The 21,304-nt window shown below is 60.4% G+C and overlaps 1 protein-coding gene across 4 annotated transcripts in view; it reads right to left on the bottom strand.

Moving 5' to 3' along the window:
* ARHGAP26 (Rho GTPase activating protein 26) overlaps nt 1-20,866 on the bottom strand; it is a 113,979-nt gene extending 93,113 nt beyond the window's left edge. For 3 of the 4 annotated variants that reach the window (XM_050979797.1, XM_050979798.1, XM_050979799.1), the window contains exons 1-3: nt 18,624-18,967; nt 1,231-1,326; nt 279-340 (exon numbers count right to left, since the gene is read on the bottom strand). In XM_050979797.1, the coding sequence (XP_050835754.1) occupies nt 279-340; nt 1,231-1,326; nt 18,624-18,777 (312 nt within the window). In that variant the 5' untranslated portion in view covers nt 18,778-18,967. Of the gene's footprint in view, nt 1-278; nt 341-1,230; nt 1,327-18,623; nt 18,968-20,731 lie in introns of those variants that run through there. The other variant, XM_050979801.1, reaches the window with a different exon arrangement.
* Between the last annotated feature and the right edge of the window lie 438 nt (nt 20,867-21,304).

Below are 21,304 nucleotides of genomic sequence, written 5' to 3'. Positions count from 1 at the left end.
CCATGGAACCCTCCCACAGCCCCCAGACACCCCCAGGCTTCACCCCTCCATCCCTGCACACCTGTGACTCCCCCAGCACCAGCACAGGCCACTCTCCAACAGCAAGACCCCATTCCTGATGCTTTCCAAGTGTTTCCCTGCCAAGCCACCTTCTCCTTCCTCGGCCCTACCCTGCAGCTCCAGGCCAGCGAGGGAAGGAGCACTGGGGCAGGCAGTCACTGCCACCACGGTGTCCCAAGTGCCACCACCCCCTGCTCCCAGGACAGCTGGGGCCATACCATGCGCATCCGCTCGTCTTCCAGGTTCCGCAGCACCGTGGCAAACTCCTGCAGGGACTTGGCTGGAAGGGACACAGTCAGCATTTCACATTCAGTTCTTAAAGAGAGAAACTGCGCAGAGGGGTTTTGTCTGTCTGTGTTTTGGGTGGGGAGGTTGGGGTTTTTACTATCCTTGCTCTCTCCCTAGAAAGGTTCCTGCCACCCACAGCTGGCAGCAGAGCATTCCCAGGACCAGGCTTCCTCCTCCAGACACCAACATCCTCAGCTCAAACCTGCCCTGCCCAACGCAGTCACCAACCAGCCCCACAGCACAGCACTGCTCTCCAGCCATGCCCAGCACACGAGGGGCAGCTCCCCAGCACGGGCACAGCACCAGGGAGACCTGGATGAGGAGCTATTTCTGCTGAGAGACTGGGCGCAAATAAACAAGCAAAGTCAAATCAGGGCTAAAGCTTCTTTGCTCTCCTGGCTCCAGATGATGTGCACAATAAGCTAAAAGTTCAGCTGGGGCAGGAGCAGGAGGAGAGAGGGAAGAGGCTGAAGCCACTGCCCAGTGCCAGGAGAAGCTCTGTGGCAGAGCCAGGCTTTGTTCAGAGAGCCTTGCCAGGCTCAGCACTGCTGATTCCCCCAGGCACAGGATCTGTGTGACTCTGCTGCTCCTCTGCTTCAGAGCACAGCCCCTTGCAGGGTACCCTGCCACAACCACCTCCAGATGCTCCTCTCCAGTGCAAAACATCCAGCTACCAGAGGTGGTTTCAGACACGGGCAATCTTCTCCCTTTCCCATCTGGCAGGGACAGATTTAGGCCAAGAAGCAAGAGGTGATTCCCTGGGGGAGGCTGTGCTCCTGAACCAGAGGATAAGCAGTTTCCAGAGAGCACCCAGACATATTCCCTTGGTGTCCCCTGGTGCCCTGCTGGAGCAGGTGTGCCTCCAGGAGCAGCAGCACTCACCTATGCAGATCTCATCGTCGGTCTCGGCGTCGCCGATGCAGCGGAACTTGAACTCGTTGAGGGAATCCGCGAACTTGCGCTTGGCGGCCGACAGGTCTGTGGGAGCACAGGGACAGCACCAGTGGGAAAGTGCCCCAACAGCAGGACACAGACACCTGATCCCAGCCAGGAAACACCCACAGAGCGGCCCCTGCCACCAGGGAAGCCCCAGAGCGCTGCCCTTCTGCAGCCACCCCAGGGACGGCTCTGTGGGGTCCCTGTCAGCACCCCCAGAACCCCCTACAGGAGATGGAACTCCAAAACAGCCAAAGAGCCACCCCAGAGCTCTGACCCAGAGGCATGGGGGCAGCAGCCAACGGTGACACACAGTGACACTGTCCCCCAGGAGATGGCCCCTCTGCCACGCTCCCGGCCCGCTGAAGGAAGGCAGTAGCACAGAGCTTTGCTGCTTCCCGAGCTGCAGATTCTCTCTGAGATCTGCATCCTATTAAGTTCTTACTCACAGTGACCTGAGTGGATCCAGGATTGGCTTCTCAGGCCAGCCCTGCTAGCCTGGCACACACAGACACAGACAGTCCTGGGCACTGTGAGGCCACCAAAGGCCCCGTGTGGCTGCAGTCCTGCCGGTGTGAGGAGCCCACAGTGCTCACCCCCCGGGCATTTCTTCACTCCAACCCAAAATTCCAGGGACTTTCCCATCCCCAGCACCGGTGGAAAATGCGTGTGCACACAAAGGCCGTTTCCTCCTCTCAGACACCAGCAGCCAAGAGATAACCACAGCAGAGTCCAAGTGTTTTGCTTTCCCCATGGGATAAGGGAGCTGGCAACTTTCTGCAAGCATTAAAGCTGTTTTCCCAGTATTGCTGCTGACAGCCCTGGGGTTAATCCTGCCCAGTTCAGTCCCAGCTGCCTCCACACAACTGCTTCCTAAGGCAGCAGGAAATCACCCAGCCAAGGCAGGCAGGGAGAGGGAAATCCCTGGGAGCTTCCCCAGTGGAAAAGTACAGAGGGGCTTCTTGGAGGAGAAGGTTCACACATAACAGGATTTGCACTTTGCTCTCTGGAGGGTGGAACGAGCACGGCTTTTACACCCTTCCTGTGCCTGGAGCTGCCACGAGCCTCCATGGCACCCACAGAAACAGGACACACGTTTTTTGGGGAAACTTCCCCAGTGCTCCTGGGCAGGATTGAGAGGAGGGACTCAGGAGGGTGGGAGGGTTTGTTCCAGCTCAGCACAGCCCCGAGCAGCTCCCCCTGCTCCCTTCCATGTGCCAGGGCTCAGGGACTCTCCCCGGACCCTCCTGGGCAGGACTCCAGAGCTGGAGGCTGCTGCAGCACAGGGATGAGCACCTGGGGGAACTGAGCTCCCCAGCCCAGGGCAGGGTCACCTTCTCCAGGGCAGGGTCACCCTCTCCAGGGCAGGGTCACCCTCTCCAGGGCCACCCTCTCCTCCACCTGAGAGTGAGGAGCAGGTCAGGGCTCTGGGACCAGCCAGAGCAAAGCCAAGAAGCCTCTGGAGCCAGCAGCACTGACAGCAATGGCCCACAGTGCTTATAAATAGGCAGGGGAGAAGGAGATAACTCCTGGAGTGACAGTGATAAAGGATAAAATTAGCAGCAGGATCAGCCAGAAAAAGAGAGAGGGGCACCCATGCCCACCCTGTGGGGCCCCATCGTCCTCCCCAGGCCACTGTCAGACCACCCAAGCCCCCTCAAATACATTTTGGGACAAGAGCCCTAGGGGAAGCAGGAAGGCAGCCCCTTGACAAGCCTCAGCTCCTGTGGGTTCTTCTTCCCCAGGGCTGTGAACAAACAACCCCAAAATCCTGCAAAGGCTCAAGAGAATCTGCTGCTTCCTCTCAGGCACGAGCAAAACCACCCAGACCCTGCACATGAGTCACGCCAGGGCTGCACCAGGGGCTGGCAAGTTTTCCTTCCAAGTCCTCTCTCTGCTGGCTTGTTCAGTCAATCACAGCATCAGGGAAGGCCACCACAAAAAGCCTGGAAAATCCTTCTGCCTGAGCAACACAACCAGCTCAGGCTGCAGGTCTCATCATCATCATCATCATCATCATCACCTCCCATGGCTCCCCTTTCCCCCCTGGGCTGGTGAGGATGGGACAATCCCTTCAGGAAAGTCCCCTTGACAGAAAACTGGCACACACAGGCTCACCTGCACAGCTCCAGCAACCAAGGATCTGAAATAAAATGCCCTTTTAAAAGTGATGCATCCTCCCCTCCCACTGCATCCTGGACACCCACCTCAGGAAGAGCAGGAACAGGGACAGCTCCCAGCAGGTCAGAGGGCAGCAGCCTTTCCTGGAAGCAGCCTCAGATAACCCCTCTGGCTGTCCCTGCTCCCTCCCAGCCAGCCCAGGGGTCACCCCACCGTCCCCTCCTCCCTCTGCAGCCAGGGCAATTGCTGAATTCCATCCCAGCCACACACCTCCAGCTCCAGGGCTCATCCCAAACCTGCCTGAGGGACCTTCTCCAGCCCCAGGAATCCTGCCAGGATCAGCAGGAGGAGAGCACCTCGTGCTCCCCGTGTCCCCCCTCCTCCTCCTCGGCTGCTGAGAGCTCAGTCTTTCTGGGAAGTGCTTGCTGTTACTACAAGGAGACTCAAGTGGCTGCTTCTTACATAAAGAGCCTCTTCCAAAGGAATTTGGAACTCCTGAGAAAGGCCATTTGTGGAAGGGTTGTGTCATGATTTCCCACCCCTCCTCCACGAGTGCAGCACCCCGGGCCCTCTGGGGTGACCCCACTCAGCCAGGTCTGCAGCCAGCACCCCAGAAACAACAGGCAGGACACTGAGGGGAAGCACAGCCCATCAAACTGAGATGTCAGGAAGACAAATGTCCCCCCTGCCTGGTGCTGCTGCCTGGTCCCGTGCTGGGAAGATCAGGTCAGCCAGGGCAAAGTGAACCTGCAGGCTCAGAGAGGGGGGGCTCCCCAGGGCTGACTCTGCAGCCAGTCTGCTGCATAAGCTGGAAAGAGCAAAAAGCTCTGGCTCAGCTGGCCCCAGGACAGGGCAGAAGCAGCAGGATGGGTGGCTCAGGTTAAAGACAAGCCTGCTGCTGAGTGTGGCCATGAAGGGTTAATGCTGCTGCAGAGGGGAGCAGAGGATGCTGCTGCTCGGGGCTCTGGGCTCTGCCAGAGGCTGTGCTCACACGGAGCAGGATTTCTACACTTCCTGCAAAGAAAACTGCTTAATAGCCTATATTTACTGTTCAAGTGGACAACAGGAACTGAGACTCCTGCCCCTTCCTTCCCCCTCAGCAAAGAGCAGCAGGAACAGCAGCTTGGGCTGTCTGTCCCCTGCAAGCCCCTGGAGAGGGACAGGAGGACAAAGCCAGTGCCAGCAGCAGCCCCTCTGCCCCAAGCAGGGCAGACCTGTGGGATCAGCTCTCCCAGCCCTCATCTGGCTGCAGGGAACAGGACACAGCACCTCCCCAGCTCCCCAGGCACGCAGGGGCCAGCCAGGATGGGTCATCCAGGGAACAGCCACGCTAATCAGCAGGCGGATTACAGCCTGCCTTTCTGAGGGTGCTCAGAAAGCAGCAATATGGTGTCTGTGCCCACAGCCAGCCAGGGCTCAGCTCAGCTCCCCTTCTGGGCTCACACAGCACTCCTGCAGCTCAGGGATGGTCAGAGCTGGGAATGGCCAGCAGGATCTGGCCATGGATGCCTGGAGCACTCTGCATGGGACACTCAGCCAGCCTGGCCCCGCAGCCCGTGCAGGAATCCAGCAACAAGAACCTCGTGCCTGAGAGCAGCGTTTGCAGCTGCCAGTCTGCAGTGTCACCCAGCCAGCCCCAGCCCCAGCAGCACTGGGGTCAGCACCAGCGTCAGGCCAGCATCAGGAAACGCTTCATTTGCTGCAGAAGGTTTAAATCCCCTCTCTGCGCTTCCCAGCAAGGTCAGCAAAGCCCTGCTCCCGAGAGACACTGGCCTGGCCCAGTCCCAGAGTCACCTCCATGCAGAATTAGCACTGATCTGTTCATTAAACAACTTCTCCACCAGGTGGTTGGAGTTAATCAGTGATTTAGGATGGGCCGGCAGCTGCTGGCAGGTTCCCCCTCTGAATCATCATGAGCAAATATACAAAAGCAGATGGGCAGAGCCCACCCCACCTCCAGCACAGCTTCTGCCATCATGTTCTGCACAACAGCCTGTGGAGAGGCTGTCACAGCTTGGCACTCGCCACAGATGGAGGCTAGAGGGTGCCAAGGACACCAAGGTGACCCCAAGGACCAGGGCCACGGGCACAGTCCCTGCAGCCACCCCAGGCAGGACCCCCAGGGCAGGGAGAGCATCACTGAGTGGCCCCACAGCCCCCCAGACCCCGTTTTGGTGCCTTTTCCACCCACAGCCTCCAGCTGAGCCCTGTCTCAGCAGCACACCCAGGGAGCCAAACCCCAGCAGTTCATTTTCAGCGAGTTTACAAGCACACACTCCCTACACAGCACACTGCAGGCAGAACACCCAGAACTGCTCAGATGTGCTAAAACACACAACAACCTGAAGCTCTGGCCAAGATGCCCAGGAGGGCAGGTCCAGGAGGTGCCCCAGCTGTGGCTCAGCCCTGCCCTGCAGCCAGGGGAGTGCTGGGCACTGCTGCCAGCCCAGGCATCCCCGTCTGCCTGGACCCCAGGCTCAGCTGGCCCCGTATGGCAGCGCTGGGCACGGGGACACAGAGCCCTCTGTGTGCTGAATGGCACCATTGACAGGCTCCAGCAGCACAGCAGACCTCAGCAACACGCTCAAGACACGGAGCATTTCCACGGGATTTGAAGAGATAAAGGTTCTGCACGTCGTGAAAAACAAAGTTATCCCTTGGAAGGGCTGCCTGGCTGCACAGCTAAAATTATCCCTGCTGCCCACCAGCCCAGCACCCCGGCCACGTCAGCGTGCCACCCCCAAATCAATAATGCTCAGACTTCTCTTGGGAGCTTTGCCAGCCCAGGACGCTTCTGCAGATTCCTGATGGACAGCACTGGAGGTGCAAGGGAAATGAAGCCAGAAGGACCAGCAGGTCCCAAGCTGCCAGTCCAGTGTGACATCCTGCAGCAGGGCCAGGGCTGCAGCAGCACCAGGGCAAGGAACCACTTCCTTCAACTCCCACTGCTGCAGCCACCCTCGTGTTTTCCCCTGGTTTGAGGGAGTTGGAGGTCAACTGGAACTCTTGCCCCTCTGCCCCACTTCTCAACCATGAATCAGCCCTGGAGCTCTGAGCCCAGTGCTCAGCCTGCTTTGCCAGAGGCAAAGGTCTCACAGCCTCTCTCCATCCTTCCTGTTCAGCTTTTCTTAGCACTCACCCATCAAGTCATATTGCAACAAAGCCACGCTCGTGAGTCAGATCCTTGTCTCACAGCGGCTGAGACACTGCAGAAACCCAGCTCATGCCAACAGCTCTGCCCTTCCCACTCAGAGTGTCACCAGGGCTGGGACACTGCCAGGAGAGAAGCTGGCCCAGGCAGCAGGGATGGGTTAATGATGCAGTTGATGAAGTGCCCCTCACCAAGGGTCCCACCTGGAGGGACTTCAGCACTGGCCATGTGAACCATCGAGCAATGACCTCTGCATCCCACCAGGAAAGGAAGACTTGGGCTGCATGTGCAGCCACAGGTGCCAGGCAGCAGAGCCTGCCCTGCTGCAGCCAGGACACGCAGGAAACAAAACCCAGGAATGATGTAAACGACCCTGGGAAAGGCTTCCCATTCCTGGAGAGCCTGAGCAGACAGATGTCTGCAGCTGCACAGCCCAAGGAGTCCTCACTCCCAGCAAGGGGCAGCAGGGCTCTGAGAAACACAGGCCTGCCAGAGCCCTCCTGGCAGCCCTGGCAACCACTCCATGCCCCCAGGATGGCCCTGGAAGATCAGGAGCCTGAAGCCAGGCACCACCACCCTGGCAGGCAGCTGCCAGGCTGACCATCACCGTGCAGAGAACCAGCACAGGGGATCAGCAGAACCCCCAGCACTGAGCAGAGCCCTGCCCAGGGGGATTCCTGGTGCTCTGCACAAACATGGCAACATCCCAGTCCTCCCACAGCCCCCAGAGCATCCCTGCCTGCAGCTCCTGGAGGGGCACAGCCCACCTGCCCCCAGCACAGGGCAGCATCCCCCGGATGCCATCCCCAGGCTCTGAGCTGGACACGGAGCGTCTCGTGCACTTAGCAGCAAAACAAAATGAAACGGGATTTCTCCACTTCCCCGCCCAGCTCCCATGTCCGGCACTTTTCCCTGTGCTTATTTTTGTTCACATCCTGGTGTTGTTTTATGGCAGAATCCCCCGGCCTGTCCCAACCTGCAGCCCAGAGTCTGCCAGGCAGGGAGCCGGGCGTCGGAGCAACAGGAGCTCAGGTGGGAGCAAGCACAGTTTCTGAATAAAATCTAGAGTAAATATCCACCACTCCAACACAGAGGAGGGATGCATCCCAACAGCAAACACAGGCAACAGCTTAAGTGCCTGGAAAACATCAGGGACGTGGTAATGAAATGGAAAATTCCCACCCTGGCTGGCATGTCCACGGGCAGCCGGCTGCACAGCACACAATGTGAGGAAGCAGCAGTGAAAATCCCTGTGTCCCAGTCAGGCCAGGGATTTGGGCACAGGGCTGGCCCAGAGAGAGAGATGTCAGACCTGCTGAGCACAGCTGTCCCACTGCACCGAGTGCCTGACCTTCAAACCCCAATCCCTGACCGCCATTCCCAAAACCAGGGTTTTGAACAGCACATCTCCCCTCCACCTGCACACTGCCCCACTGCCACTGCCCCAGGCAGGTCATGGAAACACCTCCAGCCTTACAGCTGTGAGGAAAGGTTCTACTGTTTTACTCACAGCTCCCCATGGCCCCCAGATCCCTCACTGGGCAGTGCAGGTCAGTCCCTACCAGCATCACACTGCTCCAGTAATTGCAGCTTCTCCTCCAAGTGCCACGAGAGGTTCAGGTTGGGCATCAGGAGAAATTTCTTCCTGGAAAGAATGGTCAGTCATGGGAAGGGGCTGCCCAGGGAGACGGTGGAGCCCCCATGCCTGGAGATGTCCAAGGAAGGGCTGGATGTGGCACCCAGTGCTCTGGGCTGGTTGACAAGATGGTGATGGGTCACAGGTTGGACTTGATCATCTTGGAGGTCATTTCCACCCTCAATCACTGTGTATTTCTGTGATTCCTCTCCAAACCCTGGCATGACCCACAGGAAGGCTGCAGATGACTTTACCCTTGTTACCACAATATTTCATCGACTGGAGCCTGGAATCACATTTCATTAGGACAGAACGCCCTGCCCGAGACAGCTAATCGATTTAGAGGACACTAATCCACAAGAAATTTGCTCCTGACCCAGGCAATGCCCATTAGCAGAGCAGAAGGGGGTCTGGCAGGGGGGGCTGTGGCAGAGCCCCTGCCAGACCTCGCCAGGCAGAGCAGATTGCCTCAGGCACTGGCCCTGCTTCTGGATTAGTTCGTTATTAGATCTAATTAGCCAATAGGTGGGACACAGAGAGCCCCCTTGATTTCCCAAGGGGCAGGCACCAAAGCATTGGGGTGCCCAGGGGAGGGGACCAATGCCCTGTCCCTGTGGGCAGGAGGGACAGGAGGCCCCCCTGGCAGCCCCCAGCCAGGCCATGGCACGGGGCAGTGCCTCCCCTGTCCCCATGCCAGAGGCAGCAGCTCTCACCCACAGCCAGGGCAGGGTCAGCTCCCAGCCCCTGAGGAGCTGTTCTGCACAACCTGCTTCCTCCTCCTCCTCCTCCTCCTCCTCCCAAGGAGGCTGCGGAAATCCTTTTGTCGCCGGTGCTCCTCCACCTCAGCTGTAAGAACAGGAAAAATCCCACTGTGCTTGCAGGAACATCAGTGGCAAGTGAGTCAATTTTTCCTGCTTCGGCAGGAAAAGAGAAAATAAATTAAAATCTCTAGTGGAGCTTAGGGAGGCACGCAGGGTGAGGACAGGGATGCACAGCCCGGGGCGTAGCACAGAACCATGGAACAGTTCAGGTGGGAAAAGCCCTCCAAGATTCTCACATCCTGCTGTTCCCCCTGCAGTGCCAAAGCCAACAATCACCACTGTCGTCACCCGTAAAACCCCTCCAGGTTGGTGACTCCACCACGGCCCTGGGTAGCCTGTGCCAGTATGTGACCACCCTTTCCAGGAAGAAATCACTGCCTTTAACCTGGGCTTTCCCCTAGAATTCCTGGGAGAGACACCCAAAGCTCTGCTCTGCAATGGTTGGGATTTTTTTGTAAAACATTGCTTAGCAACCAGCACTCAGCGAGGGCACCGCTCTGGACAGACGCTGCTTCAGCGAGAAAAAGAATGAAAATCCAGCGAGGGACAGCATGGCAGCAGTGTTGGGAAAAGGCACACGCCAGCTCTTTTCACAGGTCACTCTGCCCAGAGGACCCTTCACACCTCCCTCGCTGTGGATCATGGAATCCCAGACTGGTTCGGGTTGGGAGGGACCTTAAAGCTCATCTCATTCCACCCCTGCCATGGGCAGGGACACCTCCCACTGTCCCAGGCTGCTCCCAGCCCTGCCTGAGGGTGCAGGGGGGGCTGAGCAGGCAGGGAGGGCTGAGCAGGCAGGGGGGGCTGAGCAGGCAGGGGGGCTGAGCAGGCAGGGGGGGCTGAGCAGGCAGGGGGGGCTGAGCAGGCAGGGGGGCTGAGCAGGCAAGGGGGGCTGAGCAGGCAGGGGGGCCTGAGCAGGCAGGGGGGGCTGAGCAGGCAGGGGGGGCTGAGCAGGCAGGGGGGGCTGAGCAGGCAGGGGGGGCTGAGCAGGCAGGGAGGGCTGAGCAGGCAGGGGGGGCTGAGCAGGCAGCCCCAGCCCTGGCTGTCCCCGGTCCCTGCACTGCGCCCGCCGCTCCCCGTGCCCGGGCCAGATGGTCTGGAGGCTGCTGTGCTGGAAACCCGCCTGGCACCACGGCACAGACACCCCTTCCCCCTCGGTCCCCAGGGCACAGACACCCCTTCCCTCTCGGTCCCCAGGGCACAGACACCCCCTTCCCTCTCGGTCCCCAGGGCACAGAGCATCCCAGCACACCCCCTGCACTCCGGCATGCCGGGACACCCCAGCTCCCGCTGGGAGCCGAGGCAGAGGAGCCAACTCCCAGCTCCTCCAAGCCACGCTGGAGACCATCCTTGCCATTAACATCCTTGCCTATAACAGCCGGGGTGATGCCCTAAAGACTCACACTGGGCAGGAGCCCACGGGCCCATGGCCACCAGCGCTAACACAGAGCAGGTGGAAGCACCTCTGGCATGGGGAGTGTGCCAGGAAAAGAGGGAAAACATCCCTGTCCCAGGAAAGCATCCCTGTCTCAGGAAACATGGGAAAACATCCCTGTCCCAGGAAAGCATCCCTGTCCCAGGAAACATGGGAAAACATCTGTGTCCCAGGAAAGCATCCCTGTCCCAGGAAGGCAGGGAAAACACGCGTGTCCCCGGGCGGTGACAGCCGCTGGCGTGCCCGGGGGAGGAGGAGGGGATGATTCACAGCAGAGTGAATAAGCTGTGCAGGTTCCCTACGAGCTCCCCCTCCCCTCCCTCCCACCCACCATGGTCACGCTACAGCTACTCATCATCACAGCGAGGATGAAGTAACCCGAGCCAGCCATGGATGCCTGGCAAAGCCCGTCCCCCTGTCCCCCGCTGTCCCCCAGCCTGTCCCGCTGCTGGATGCTGCAAAGGAGCCCAGAATGGCCCAACCCAGAACCACAGGGTTGGCTTGGCCACACTGCTGCCCCCCAGACACAGTGAGGGGACTGAAGCCCCTCTGCCATGTGCAGGAATGCCAAGCCCTGAGCAGCCCTGCCCTGGTTTGTGGCTCCTGGGCTTCAGGGAGAAGCACACCCCGATTTTAGGGTGCAAACAAAGGGGTTGGTGGTCCCCCTCTGGCAGGCAGGGAGGGGTCTGGCAGACAGCAAGGGCAGAACCTCCTCGCCCCATGCCATCCCTGGTACTGAATCAGCAAGAGAAGCACCATGTGTGCCACCCTGCAGAGAGCACTGGGACAGCACAGGGACAGTGGGCACTGTGTGCCAGCCTGCAGGGAGCACAGGGACAGCACAGGGACAGTGGGCACTGTGTGCCAGCCTGCAGGGAGCACAGGGACAGCACAGGGACAGCACAGGGACAGCAGGCATTGCCGCCTCCCAGCCTCCGCAGCAACCATGGGAACGGCATCTCCTCACTCAGATTCCCAACGTCACTGAGAGCTGCTACAGCAAAGCAAAGGGAAAAGGGGAAACCTGAAGAGCCCACCGCTCCCAGCCCATGCCCAGGGCACACAGGTGATGCCACACACACCTCATGGATGCCACACATACCGCAGGTGATGCCACACACCTCTCAGTCTGGCAGCACTGCAGAAACAAATGGAGACAGATGATTCAAGCTGTGCCAGCACATCTGCAGCCTTGGGAAAACAGCCTCCTGACCCAAATCCAGCAAATCTGCTCCATGCTGGAAGCATGAGCAGGACACAGCATGAGGGTGACTGCCAGTGCTGGGGGCACACAGGGACATCCAACCTGGCCCTTCACAGCCCCTGCCCAGGCCCCCCTGCCCAGTGTGCCCTCTCAGTCTCCTCCAGCCCCTGCTCTCAGAGCTGCCCTCTATCCCAGGCCATCCCCTGCCATCCCAAAAGGCTGGGTTTAGCCTGGCATGGCACACGAGCTCAGCACAGGCCCTGCAGCTCCTCCAGGCTCTGTGCCCATCCCAGCTATCAGGACACGTGCCCAGAGGTGCTCTGTGGCATGCTCCCAATCACAGAGATCTCCCAGCCCTGCTAACGAGCCTTCTGTCAGCACAGTGTAGAAGATGGAATCATGAACAGGCTCTCCTGCACACCCAGCCCTGGTGCTCACGGGGCTCCCTGTCAGTGCTGCTGACAGCCAGAGCCAGCTCCAGTCCAGCCCCACACCCCACAGCACCCACCCAGTGCCTCCTGCAGGATCCACGAGCCCACCCCGCCCTCCCTGGCTCCCACCATCAGCCCCCAAACCTGCCAGCACTGTGGGGTCCTGGCTGGGCCGGGATCCCCTGGCAGATGGGGGAATATTCCCTGGGGATACAGGGAGCACTCCTGGGTGTGTGGATCACAGCCATGGCAGTGCACAGGGGAACCACTGCAGGATCCAGTAGGGAGAGCTCCCTCTGACACTTGGCACAGCCAGGTGGGACAAGTGTGCAGCCCCCTGAGCCAGCCCTGCCAGGTGGGACAAGTGTGCAGCCCCCTGAGCCAGCCCTGCAGGTGGGACAAGTGTGCAGCCCCCTGAGCCAGCCCTGCCAGGTGGGACAAGTGTGCAGCCCCCTGAGCCAGCCCTGCAGGTGGGACAAGTGTGCAGCCCCCTGAGCCAACCCTGCAGGTGGGACAAGTGTGCAGCCCCCTGAGCCAGCCCTGCAGGTGGGACAAGTGTGCAGCCCCCTGAGCCAGCCCTGCCAGGTGGGACAAGTGTGCAGCCCCCTGAGCCAGCCCTACCAGTCTCTCCAGGGCTCACAGTGCAGACCCACCATCACAAAGAGCACCTCCCAAGCAGGAATCTGCTCCTGCTGCCAACTTCCACTGGGAAAGAAGAGGAGGATCAGCTTGTGCTAAAACTGGAGCACACTACTATCACCTGTCCTATCCCCCATTTGAATAAAATCCCAGACAGGTTATTAAAGATGTGGCTGCACAAGCCACACAGGTCATGCAAAGGAGGAGAAGTCCTTGGTGCCTCTGGCTCTGCTGGTGCAGGACTGGCTGAGCCATAACCACATCCCTCCTCCACAGCTCCAAGTATTCTCCAAGTGTTTCCTACAGGAATGAAGAGGGGAAAATGCCCCCTGCCCCAGGAGAGCCTTGTTACACATTACACCTCGGCTGGCTGAACAAAGCAGGAAAAAATCAAAGTCAATCATTTTACCAGCCAAACCCAAAGCCACGTGCTTTCCCTGTGGTTTGCAAGGCAGAGGGAGAGCCCAGGGGGGCCTGGGGGAGCAGGCAGGGACCCTCCCCTGCCCCTCCAAGCATGGAACGAGCTCCTTGGGAAAGGCCTGGATGCTCCAGGAAACCCTCCCTGCAGCAAGGCAGCAGCTCCTGGCGCTGGGCAGACACGGGAAGGCTGGGCAGGCACAGGAGGCTGCCAGGCTCAGCCCTGGCAGGCACAGGTGACTCACCTGGGCTGCCCCCACCACCACAGCCCAGCACCATCTCTCACAGCACAGCCTGAGCAGGACGAGTGCCAGCGGTCACGGCAACCCAGCCAGGTGCTGACTGCTGGTTCTGCACCCTCCAGGAAGCACAAGGCTCCTTCTCCTCCAAACTGGAGCCTGCAGAGCTCTCCTGGGCAGGAGCACAGCTCTGAGCACTCAGGTTTGCACCTGCACAACCAGGGGCTGCTCCTGGAAAGGCCAGACCTAAACCTGTGACCGAGGTGGTTTGGGCTGTGACTGCCTTCTTCAGGGACCAGAACAGCAAGAAGGATGAAAATAACGTAAGATGGGCTTTGGATTCCTTCTCCCCAGCACCAAACACCTGGGGCACGAGGGCCTGTCACCCCAGATGGCAGCAGGTGACCAAGCAGCCCCAGACTGGGATCACGCTCAGCACACCCAAGGGCTTTGTCCCTGCAGAGGCACACGAGGGCCCTTCAGTGCCCAGCTGCCCTCTGCCCACCCAGCCAGGGCTCCCCCAGCCCACTCCCAGGGGGATGGAGTGAGCTGAACCAGGGGCCATGGGGAGCAGGATGCAAAAACAATGGCAAAGTGGCAAAGTGGGCAATCCCCGTCAGTTTCCTTATCACCGCCTCAGCCTTGTTTGTGTCAAAGGGAATTGAGTAAACACTGGGCAAAAGTTTCACTTTCGCTTCTGCTGCAGATCCAATGCCAGCTCCATCCAGGACAGGCACTGCCACCCCACAGCCACGGGCACAGACACCTCATAAAGGCTCAGTTTCACCAAGGTGCTGCAGAGAGGTGGAACAGAACCCATGAGCAAGCACATCCCTGAGTCTGGAACACCACCAGGAGCCACCCCAGCAGCCCACTACAGGTTCAGAGCTGCACAGCAGCCTCGGAGCAGGATGTGTCCCAGGAAACACCCCAGAGCTGCAGCAAAAGCCCTGCTGGCATTCCCATGGTGGCAGCACAGGGGTCAGCCCAGGGGACAGCTCATTAAAATCACACCCTGCAGGCACAGACAGAGGGGACACCACACCTCTCTGACAGCAAACCTCAGCTGGGAGCAGGGGCAGCCCCAGGCAGCACGGGACATGCTGGTGGGGGGCAGAGCTGGCATGGGACCCTGGGACAGTGCCCAGCATGTGCCCTGGGAAGCCAGTGGGGCCAGAGGGGTTCCCAGGCACTGCAGGATCCAGGTCCAGCCAACATCACCCCTTGGCCCCATCCCTCCTCACTGAGCTCTGCAGTGACCTGGCCAAAAAACCAGCAAAAGGAAAAGTGACCCAGAACACCAGATCAGCCCAGCTGTGCCTTTCCCGTGGGAGCCCGGGGCATGGCACAGCCCCACCGGGACCCAGCCCCTGTGCCCTCGTGGGGAGGGGGCTCACAGAGCCACCCCAGCCCAGCCCCACCACACAAATTGCAGTCTGTGCCGTGGGAGCATGGCAGCAGCCAGGGCGTGGACGGCTTTGGTGGCTTCAAATTAGTGCCTGGGAGTTGGAAGAAGGAAAACAAACCAGCAGAAACGTGGCAGGGCACCAGGCTGCACCCAGGGCCTGAAGGGGACAACAGCCCCATGGCCACTGGGACACGGAGCCTGGCAGCACAGGGAGGAGGGCACAGGGAGGAGGGCACAGGGAGGAGGAGGGTGCCAGGCTCAGCCCTGTGCTACAGCAGGGGGAGGCAATGGCTGGCAGCCCCTGCACCCCCACATCCTCCATCCCTAGGTGTGCTGCCTGCTTCCCAAAGCAAGCTGAGGGCATCTCCTCATCACCCTCTGGGTGCCCGGGCTCAGCTCCCCCTCCGTGCCAGCACAGGGACGAGCCACTGCTGCCTGCCTGGCCCTCACACAGGCACAGGGACATGCAAAGGGACAAAATCCTTCAGCATCCCTGCTCCTGACGGTCACCACAGCTCCTGTGCTGGAGAAGGAGTTTCACGGCATCCAGGCTTCGAGTTCATTATTTATGTCACACTTGAAGTCTCTGCATCTGCAAAACTTTCTGAATAATTTATGGATGGTGGATCAGGGAGGAAGAGGGACACGTTTTGCTGAAAACCAGGTCACTGAATACCAGCCAAGCAGCAAAGGGAGACAATGGAAACAGGCACTGAAACTCGCTGGGGGAAAAAGATCCAACAGCATTTATGTACACACAGACACACACACTCCAGAGATGCCCTTGGCATCTGAGGATATTTAGCAAGACCAGCCCTTCAGCAAATGAGGATCATTTTCAACCTTCTGAATTTATTCTTTCTTCTCAGGGAAGCAGAAACTGCTGTGAATCATTCCTATTTCCCTCTGTACCTACACAGAGGGCAAAAGCAGGGCAGAGCAGCCCTTTCACCAAACCCTGGCAGAGACTTTGTGCTGTGTCCTCACTCCAGTCTCACCATTCCTGCGTGCCCATGCCCAGCTCTGCAGAGGGCTCTTCCTCCCTCATCTTCCTCCCCTCCACTGCCCAGCCCCAGCAGCCCCTCAGCAGCACCATAGTCACACGTTGTCCCCACGCCTGCCTTCAGACAAAGAGGATGTGAAACGTTCAGCAGAAGAGGCAAGAGGAAGGAAAAGGAGAGAGGATATTGCCAAGACCTCACGTAACTCTGGCTGCAGGCAGTCACTGCCCAAGGGCCCAGACACCCCCAGAACCCCTCACTCACTCACTCACTCACAGCACATCCTGAGCCAGGGCTCTGCTGCCCCCAGACCTGCCCAGCTCCACAGCCACGAGTCACAGCAGCAGCTGAGGAGCAGCATGGAGACAATGACAGTGAGATAAGGCCACCATGCCCAGCCACAGGGAGACAAAACCACTTGGAAACACCACTGAAAAATAAAAGCTGGCTTAGAAAAGCAAATCCCTGGTCACAGTCAGGAATGGCCCCAGATCTGCACTGGCTCACAGAGGTGACATCCCAGCCCCTGCAGCAGTGACACAGATACAACAACCAGCAACAGGCAGCTCCTCACCCCTGGAGCATCTCCATTCCTGCTGCTGGACACAGGAATGGTCTGTAAGGGCTCACACAACACATCAGACCTTGGGCCTGTCACACTGAGGGTGACACAGGTGGGATAGAGCCAGCCCAGATCCCACCCAGCACCAGGGATCAGCCGGAGCCATCACAGCCCCACAGCCCCTGAAGTCACCCCTACAGCAGGAGAAGGATGCACAGAGGGCTGAGCATCCCAGCCAGGGAGGGGACACCCCATCCCAGCCTTCCTGCCCCACACAGCCCAAACCCTCTCCCAGAGCACCCTGGGGCCACCACGGTGCCACACATGCAGGGGAGGTGACCCCAGGGCAGGCAGGGCGGGCGCCTGGGCACTGATTTACCCTGCAGCAGAATCAGCATTATTCCTGTCCCTGCAGCCTGGGCACTACTGGAACTCCCCCCAGCCCTGTGCAGGAATTAAGGGCTAATCCAGGAACACATTCAATAGGAGCTACAAAACAATTCAGCCATAAAAACATCCTTATCTCCAGAGGCCAGCGAGCGTTCTTCCTGCCCGGGCTGGGGTGTGCAGCACGGCCACGGCCACGGCCACGGGGCAGGAGCCCACGGGCAGCCACGAGCCCACAGGGGCTCTCTGCACACCCCAAAATCCTGCACACAGCGTGCCAGGGTGTGCTCTCTGCACACCCCAAAATCCAGCACCTCAGCCAGCACCTGCTGCAAGCTGACTAAGCCTAGAGACACCTCAGGACCCACCAGCTCACTCCCAAAATGTATTTTCTGTGAAGAGCAGAGCTGTAGGATTTGTTCTGGGGTAAAATGAATGCTACAGGCAGGGCCAGGCACTGCTGCCTTCAGCAAAAGCTCCACAGCAGAACACAGCTCAGACCTGCAGAACCATAAATGCACCCACAGCTGTCGGGTTTGAGATTCTTTTAACCCCAAATGCCAAGAATTGGTACAATGGGAGTCCCTGTAAGCCAGATGTTCCCAGCTGCTACTTCAGCACAGAGGAACTACACCCATGGGGCTCGGTGTGAGATCAGAAGGGGAGGGAGCAGGAATCAGCCCTTCTGGGAATGGCCAGGGTGCAGGGAATGCTTCACCTGCCCGTGCACCCTGGGGTGACCTCGCTGTCCCACAGCCCCACAACGACCCTGGCCAGGCTGGCTCACGGCAGGTGATGCTGCAGGGGCTCCATGGCACCCGTGTTTGTGACATGCCCCTGTCACCCCATGGCACAGATTGGTGACCACGTGTGCTGCCAGCGTGCTGGGTACAGGCAACCCCCTGGATAGAGAAACACTCTGTGATTTGGGCCAAAGAAACTCAAACACAGCGAAAACCCCAATGACCCCATGAGGGAACAGCAGAAACACAGCTTGGGGAGCAGCCCACCCAGCACAGCACTCGAGGGCACAGCCCAGCCACGCAGAGGTGTCCCCAGCCCCGGCCGTGGGGACAGGAACAGCCCAGCCCGGGCATCAGGGAGGACCGGGACGCTGCCAGCCACAGGTGAGGGTGTCTCCAGCCCGGAGCCACAGCTGCATCGCTGCATCCCCCTCCCACCCGGACCGCTCCTCCCTGGTTTGCAGCTTTGCAGCCACCGCCGCTTCCCCTGGAGACAGAGGACAGCCCTGGAGGGGTCCTTGGTCACAGTCAGGAACGGCCCCGGAGGGGTCAGCCCGGGCAGAGCCGGGGGGCTCCGGGCGCCCCCACCCTGGGCGGACACGGAGGCTAACCGGGGGGGCAGGGGAACCAGGCACCAACGCATCGCCCCAAAAACCGCCCCAAAGGATGCGACCCCCGAGAGCCGCGGACCGGGACCTGCTGGGCCAGGAGCAGAACCGCACACGTGCCAATGGACCACGGCCACGCACATCCCCGACGGAGCAGGACCGGAGCCCTGCACGTCCCGATGGATCCACCCTGATGGAGCACACACGCCGGATGGGCTGGGGCAAGGCCCGTGCGTGTGCTGATGGTCCAGAACCAGGAGCAGGCGTGTGCCCGTGGACCACGGCCGGGCACATCCCGGAGCACCGCGCGCGTCCTGCTGGACAGGACCAGGAGCAGGACCAGGAGCAGGAGCCGGAGCAGGCAGGGCCCCGCGGCCCGGCCCGCAGGGGGGGCTCGGGCGGGCGCGGGTGGTCCCGGATGGAGCAGCCCCCGTGGCGGGGGCAGCGCGGGGCGGGCGGGGCTCGGCGGGCGGGCAGGGCCGGGGGCGGGCGGGGGTCGCGGGGTCCCGCAGGGCCGCCCCCAGCCCCGCACTTACTCTTGAGGGCGGCGACGAGCGACTTCCCGTCCTTGATGAGCTCCTTGATGAACTTGTTGGTCCTCTCCAGCTCGGCCTCGTGGAAGCGCAGCCGCTCCCGGAACTGCGGACTGTCCAGGCAGCACTCGCTGAACTCCAGCGCCGGCAGCCCCATGCTGCCCGGCACGGCGGGGGCAAGCACGCAAAAATCCGGAGAAAATGCAGAACGGAAGGGCTTTCCGGGCGAGGCGCTCAGCAGCCGGTGCGGGCGGTCGGCGGGAGCGCGGTGCCGGGCCAGGCCGAGCCGAGCCGAGCCGAGCCGGGAGCGGGGCCGGGCGAGCGGCGGGAGCGGCGCCGTGCCGGGGGTGGAGCCGCTGCGGCCGCGCTGGGGCCCCGCCCGGGCCGGGCCCGCGCGCGCCACGCCCCCCGCGCTACCGACCAATGGGCGCGCACACCCTCCGCCTCTCCCCGCCCCCTCCGCCCGCTCGACCAATCAGATGTCGGGGCGTGGCGGGGCCGTGCCCTCCCCGCCGCTCCCGCACCTGGGCCGGCGCCGCCGCTGCAGAGCCGCCTCTGCCCGGGGCGGGCCCGGCTCTGCCCCGCTCCGGCCCTGCCCCGTTCCCCGCGACCCTGCCCGGCCCGGCCCGGCCCTGCCGCGGGGAAACCCGCGACCGGCCTGCGGGAGCGCCCCTCCGGCCCGCCCCGCGCCCGGCCGGGTGGCGGCTCGCACGTTTCTGCTCCCATCATCGCACATCTGTGCGGGAGATTATCGCCCGGGCTTAGTGATCTGAGAGAATGAACCCGTAATCTCCTGGAAGGGCTGGATGTGGAGCGGCCGCGGGAGGAGCTCTGGGGCCCTGTCCCTGCACCGTGTCCCCAAAAGCATCGCCCCACGGACGATGCTGTCACCACTTCCCTCCATAGAGGATGGATGTCGTCACTTCTCCCCCCAGACGATGGCTGTCGCCGCACACAGCCCCGGTGGCTTCTCGCACCGCCCGCTTCCTCCAGGAGCACGCCAGGAATGCGGCCCGGGCTAGCAGCCGGCTCGCCGCCTCCTTCCCCGGCCGGGAGCTCCCCGGAGCGGGCACGCAGCAGCTGCTCCTCGCCGCGGGGCCGGGGGCAGCTGACCCCAGGACAGCGGGACACACCGCCAGCGCCACCGCCACCGCCACCGCCAGCCCCGCGGGCCGGGCAAACCCCAAAACAAACCCGGCAGCCAGGCGGGAGCGGAGCGCCCCAAGCCCCGGCCCGGAGCCGAGGGGTGCCGACCTGTCCCCCCGGGCTGTGACAAACAGCCTCACCTGCGGACCGTCCCCGAGGGGCTGCGAGTCCCCGTCTGCCCCGCTCGGCCGCCCCGGGGAAGGCGAGCCCCGCTGGCACCGAGCATTCCTGTCCGCTCAGCCGTGAACGGCACCGGGGCCCGGGCCAGCGCTCCCGGAGCTCCCGGGGCATGGTCGGGCACAAAGCTCGGGCTGGCAGCACGGGCTCCGGCCACGCCTGGCCTTAAAAAGTTCATCCACCTGTGTTTTCCAGAGGGTGAGCGCGGGCACAGGAGCCTGACACCAGCTCAACCTTTTGTCTCTGTTTTTTTAGTCCTCTGAAGCACAATTCTCTCCATCCTCACAACACAGCCTAATTCAGGCTGAGTCACCGCCTTCAAATATGGCTTGTGAGCCACATTTTTTTGGATGAGGCCTCCTAATTATAAAAAAGGATGTAATACTAATTACATGCTTATCTTGTAGGCAGGATATAAAGTTTAATGAGCTGTCATTTACGCCATATGCACACAGCCCCACAAAAGCATGAGATGTTATTATTTGGATTATGCTCCCTAATTCTACCCTGCACAAAGCCACAGGAGCACTATTTTGGTTTTATCCTTCTCCATCACCATTGTTCATATTTAAAAGTGCTCCAGCACTTACTGCTAATAGAGAAGAACCTGTAACTAGATTTATAGGACACTGCCTTAGAGGATGCAAATATCTGGGGCTTGAAACTGATTTTTTTTCAGCACTTTTCCAGAACCACAGAAAATGATGTGATGCCTAGACTGTCATTTTCTGATGAGAACAGAATCGAGGTCGTACAAAGCTCTGCCACTCATGAAGCACAACACTTACCACTGGAACCGAGGCCTCAGGCAGGCAGCGAGGAATCTTCTCCCCTTTTTCTGGCTGCATTCATCAGGAGACGCTCACTGTGTTTGAGCTCCAAATGCGGGAGCAGAGCAGGGCAGCAGGACTGGGGAGGAACAGCCAAGGACATCTTCCAGCCTCATTTCCCTGGGATTGTGCATCCAAACTGCAAAAGAGTATCATAGAATATCCTGACAAACAGCAATCATTTAGCCCAGCTCATGGCCCTGCACAGACACCCCAAGAATCCCACCACATTCCTGAGAACATTTATCACTGAAGGGAAAAATAAGCAAACAAACACCCCAGACTTCCACATCCTCCTGCCTGTGGATGACAACAGCTTGCATCCCTCTGTAATCCCTGCCATATTTGCCTGCTTTGATTTATTGTTTCAAGCAGCTGGGTTGTCTCACCCCAAGAGAGCCAGGTCAGCTGGACACCGTGTAGGGATCCAGCAGCACAGGACAGAAGCCTGGCCACCGAGAGCTCATCCCACTGGCCACAGCCAGTCCTCCTGCCAGCCTCTGCAGGGCTGTGCTCGCACATCCTTCCCAC

This window comes from Serinus canaria, chromosome 13 (assembly GCF_022539315.1).
Source record: "Serinus canaria isolate serCan28SL12 chromosome 13, serCan2020, whole genome shotgun sequence".
NCBI classification, from domain to species: domain Eukaryota; kingdom Metazoa; phylum Chordata; class Aves; order Passeriformes; family Fringillidae; genus Serinus; species Serinus canaria.
This window is presented reverse-complemented; position numbering and strand designations above follow the sequence as displayed.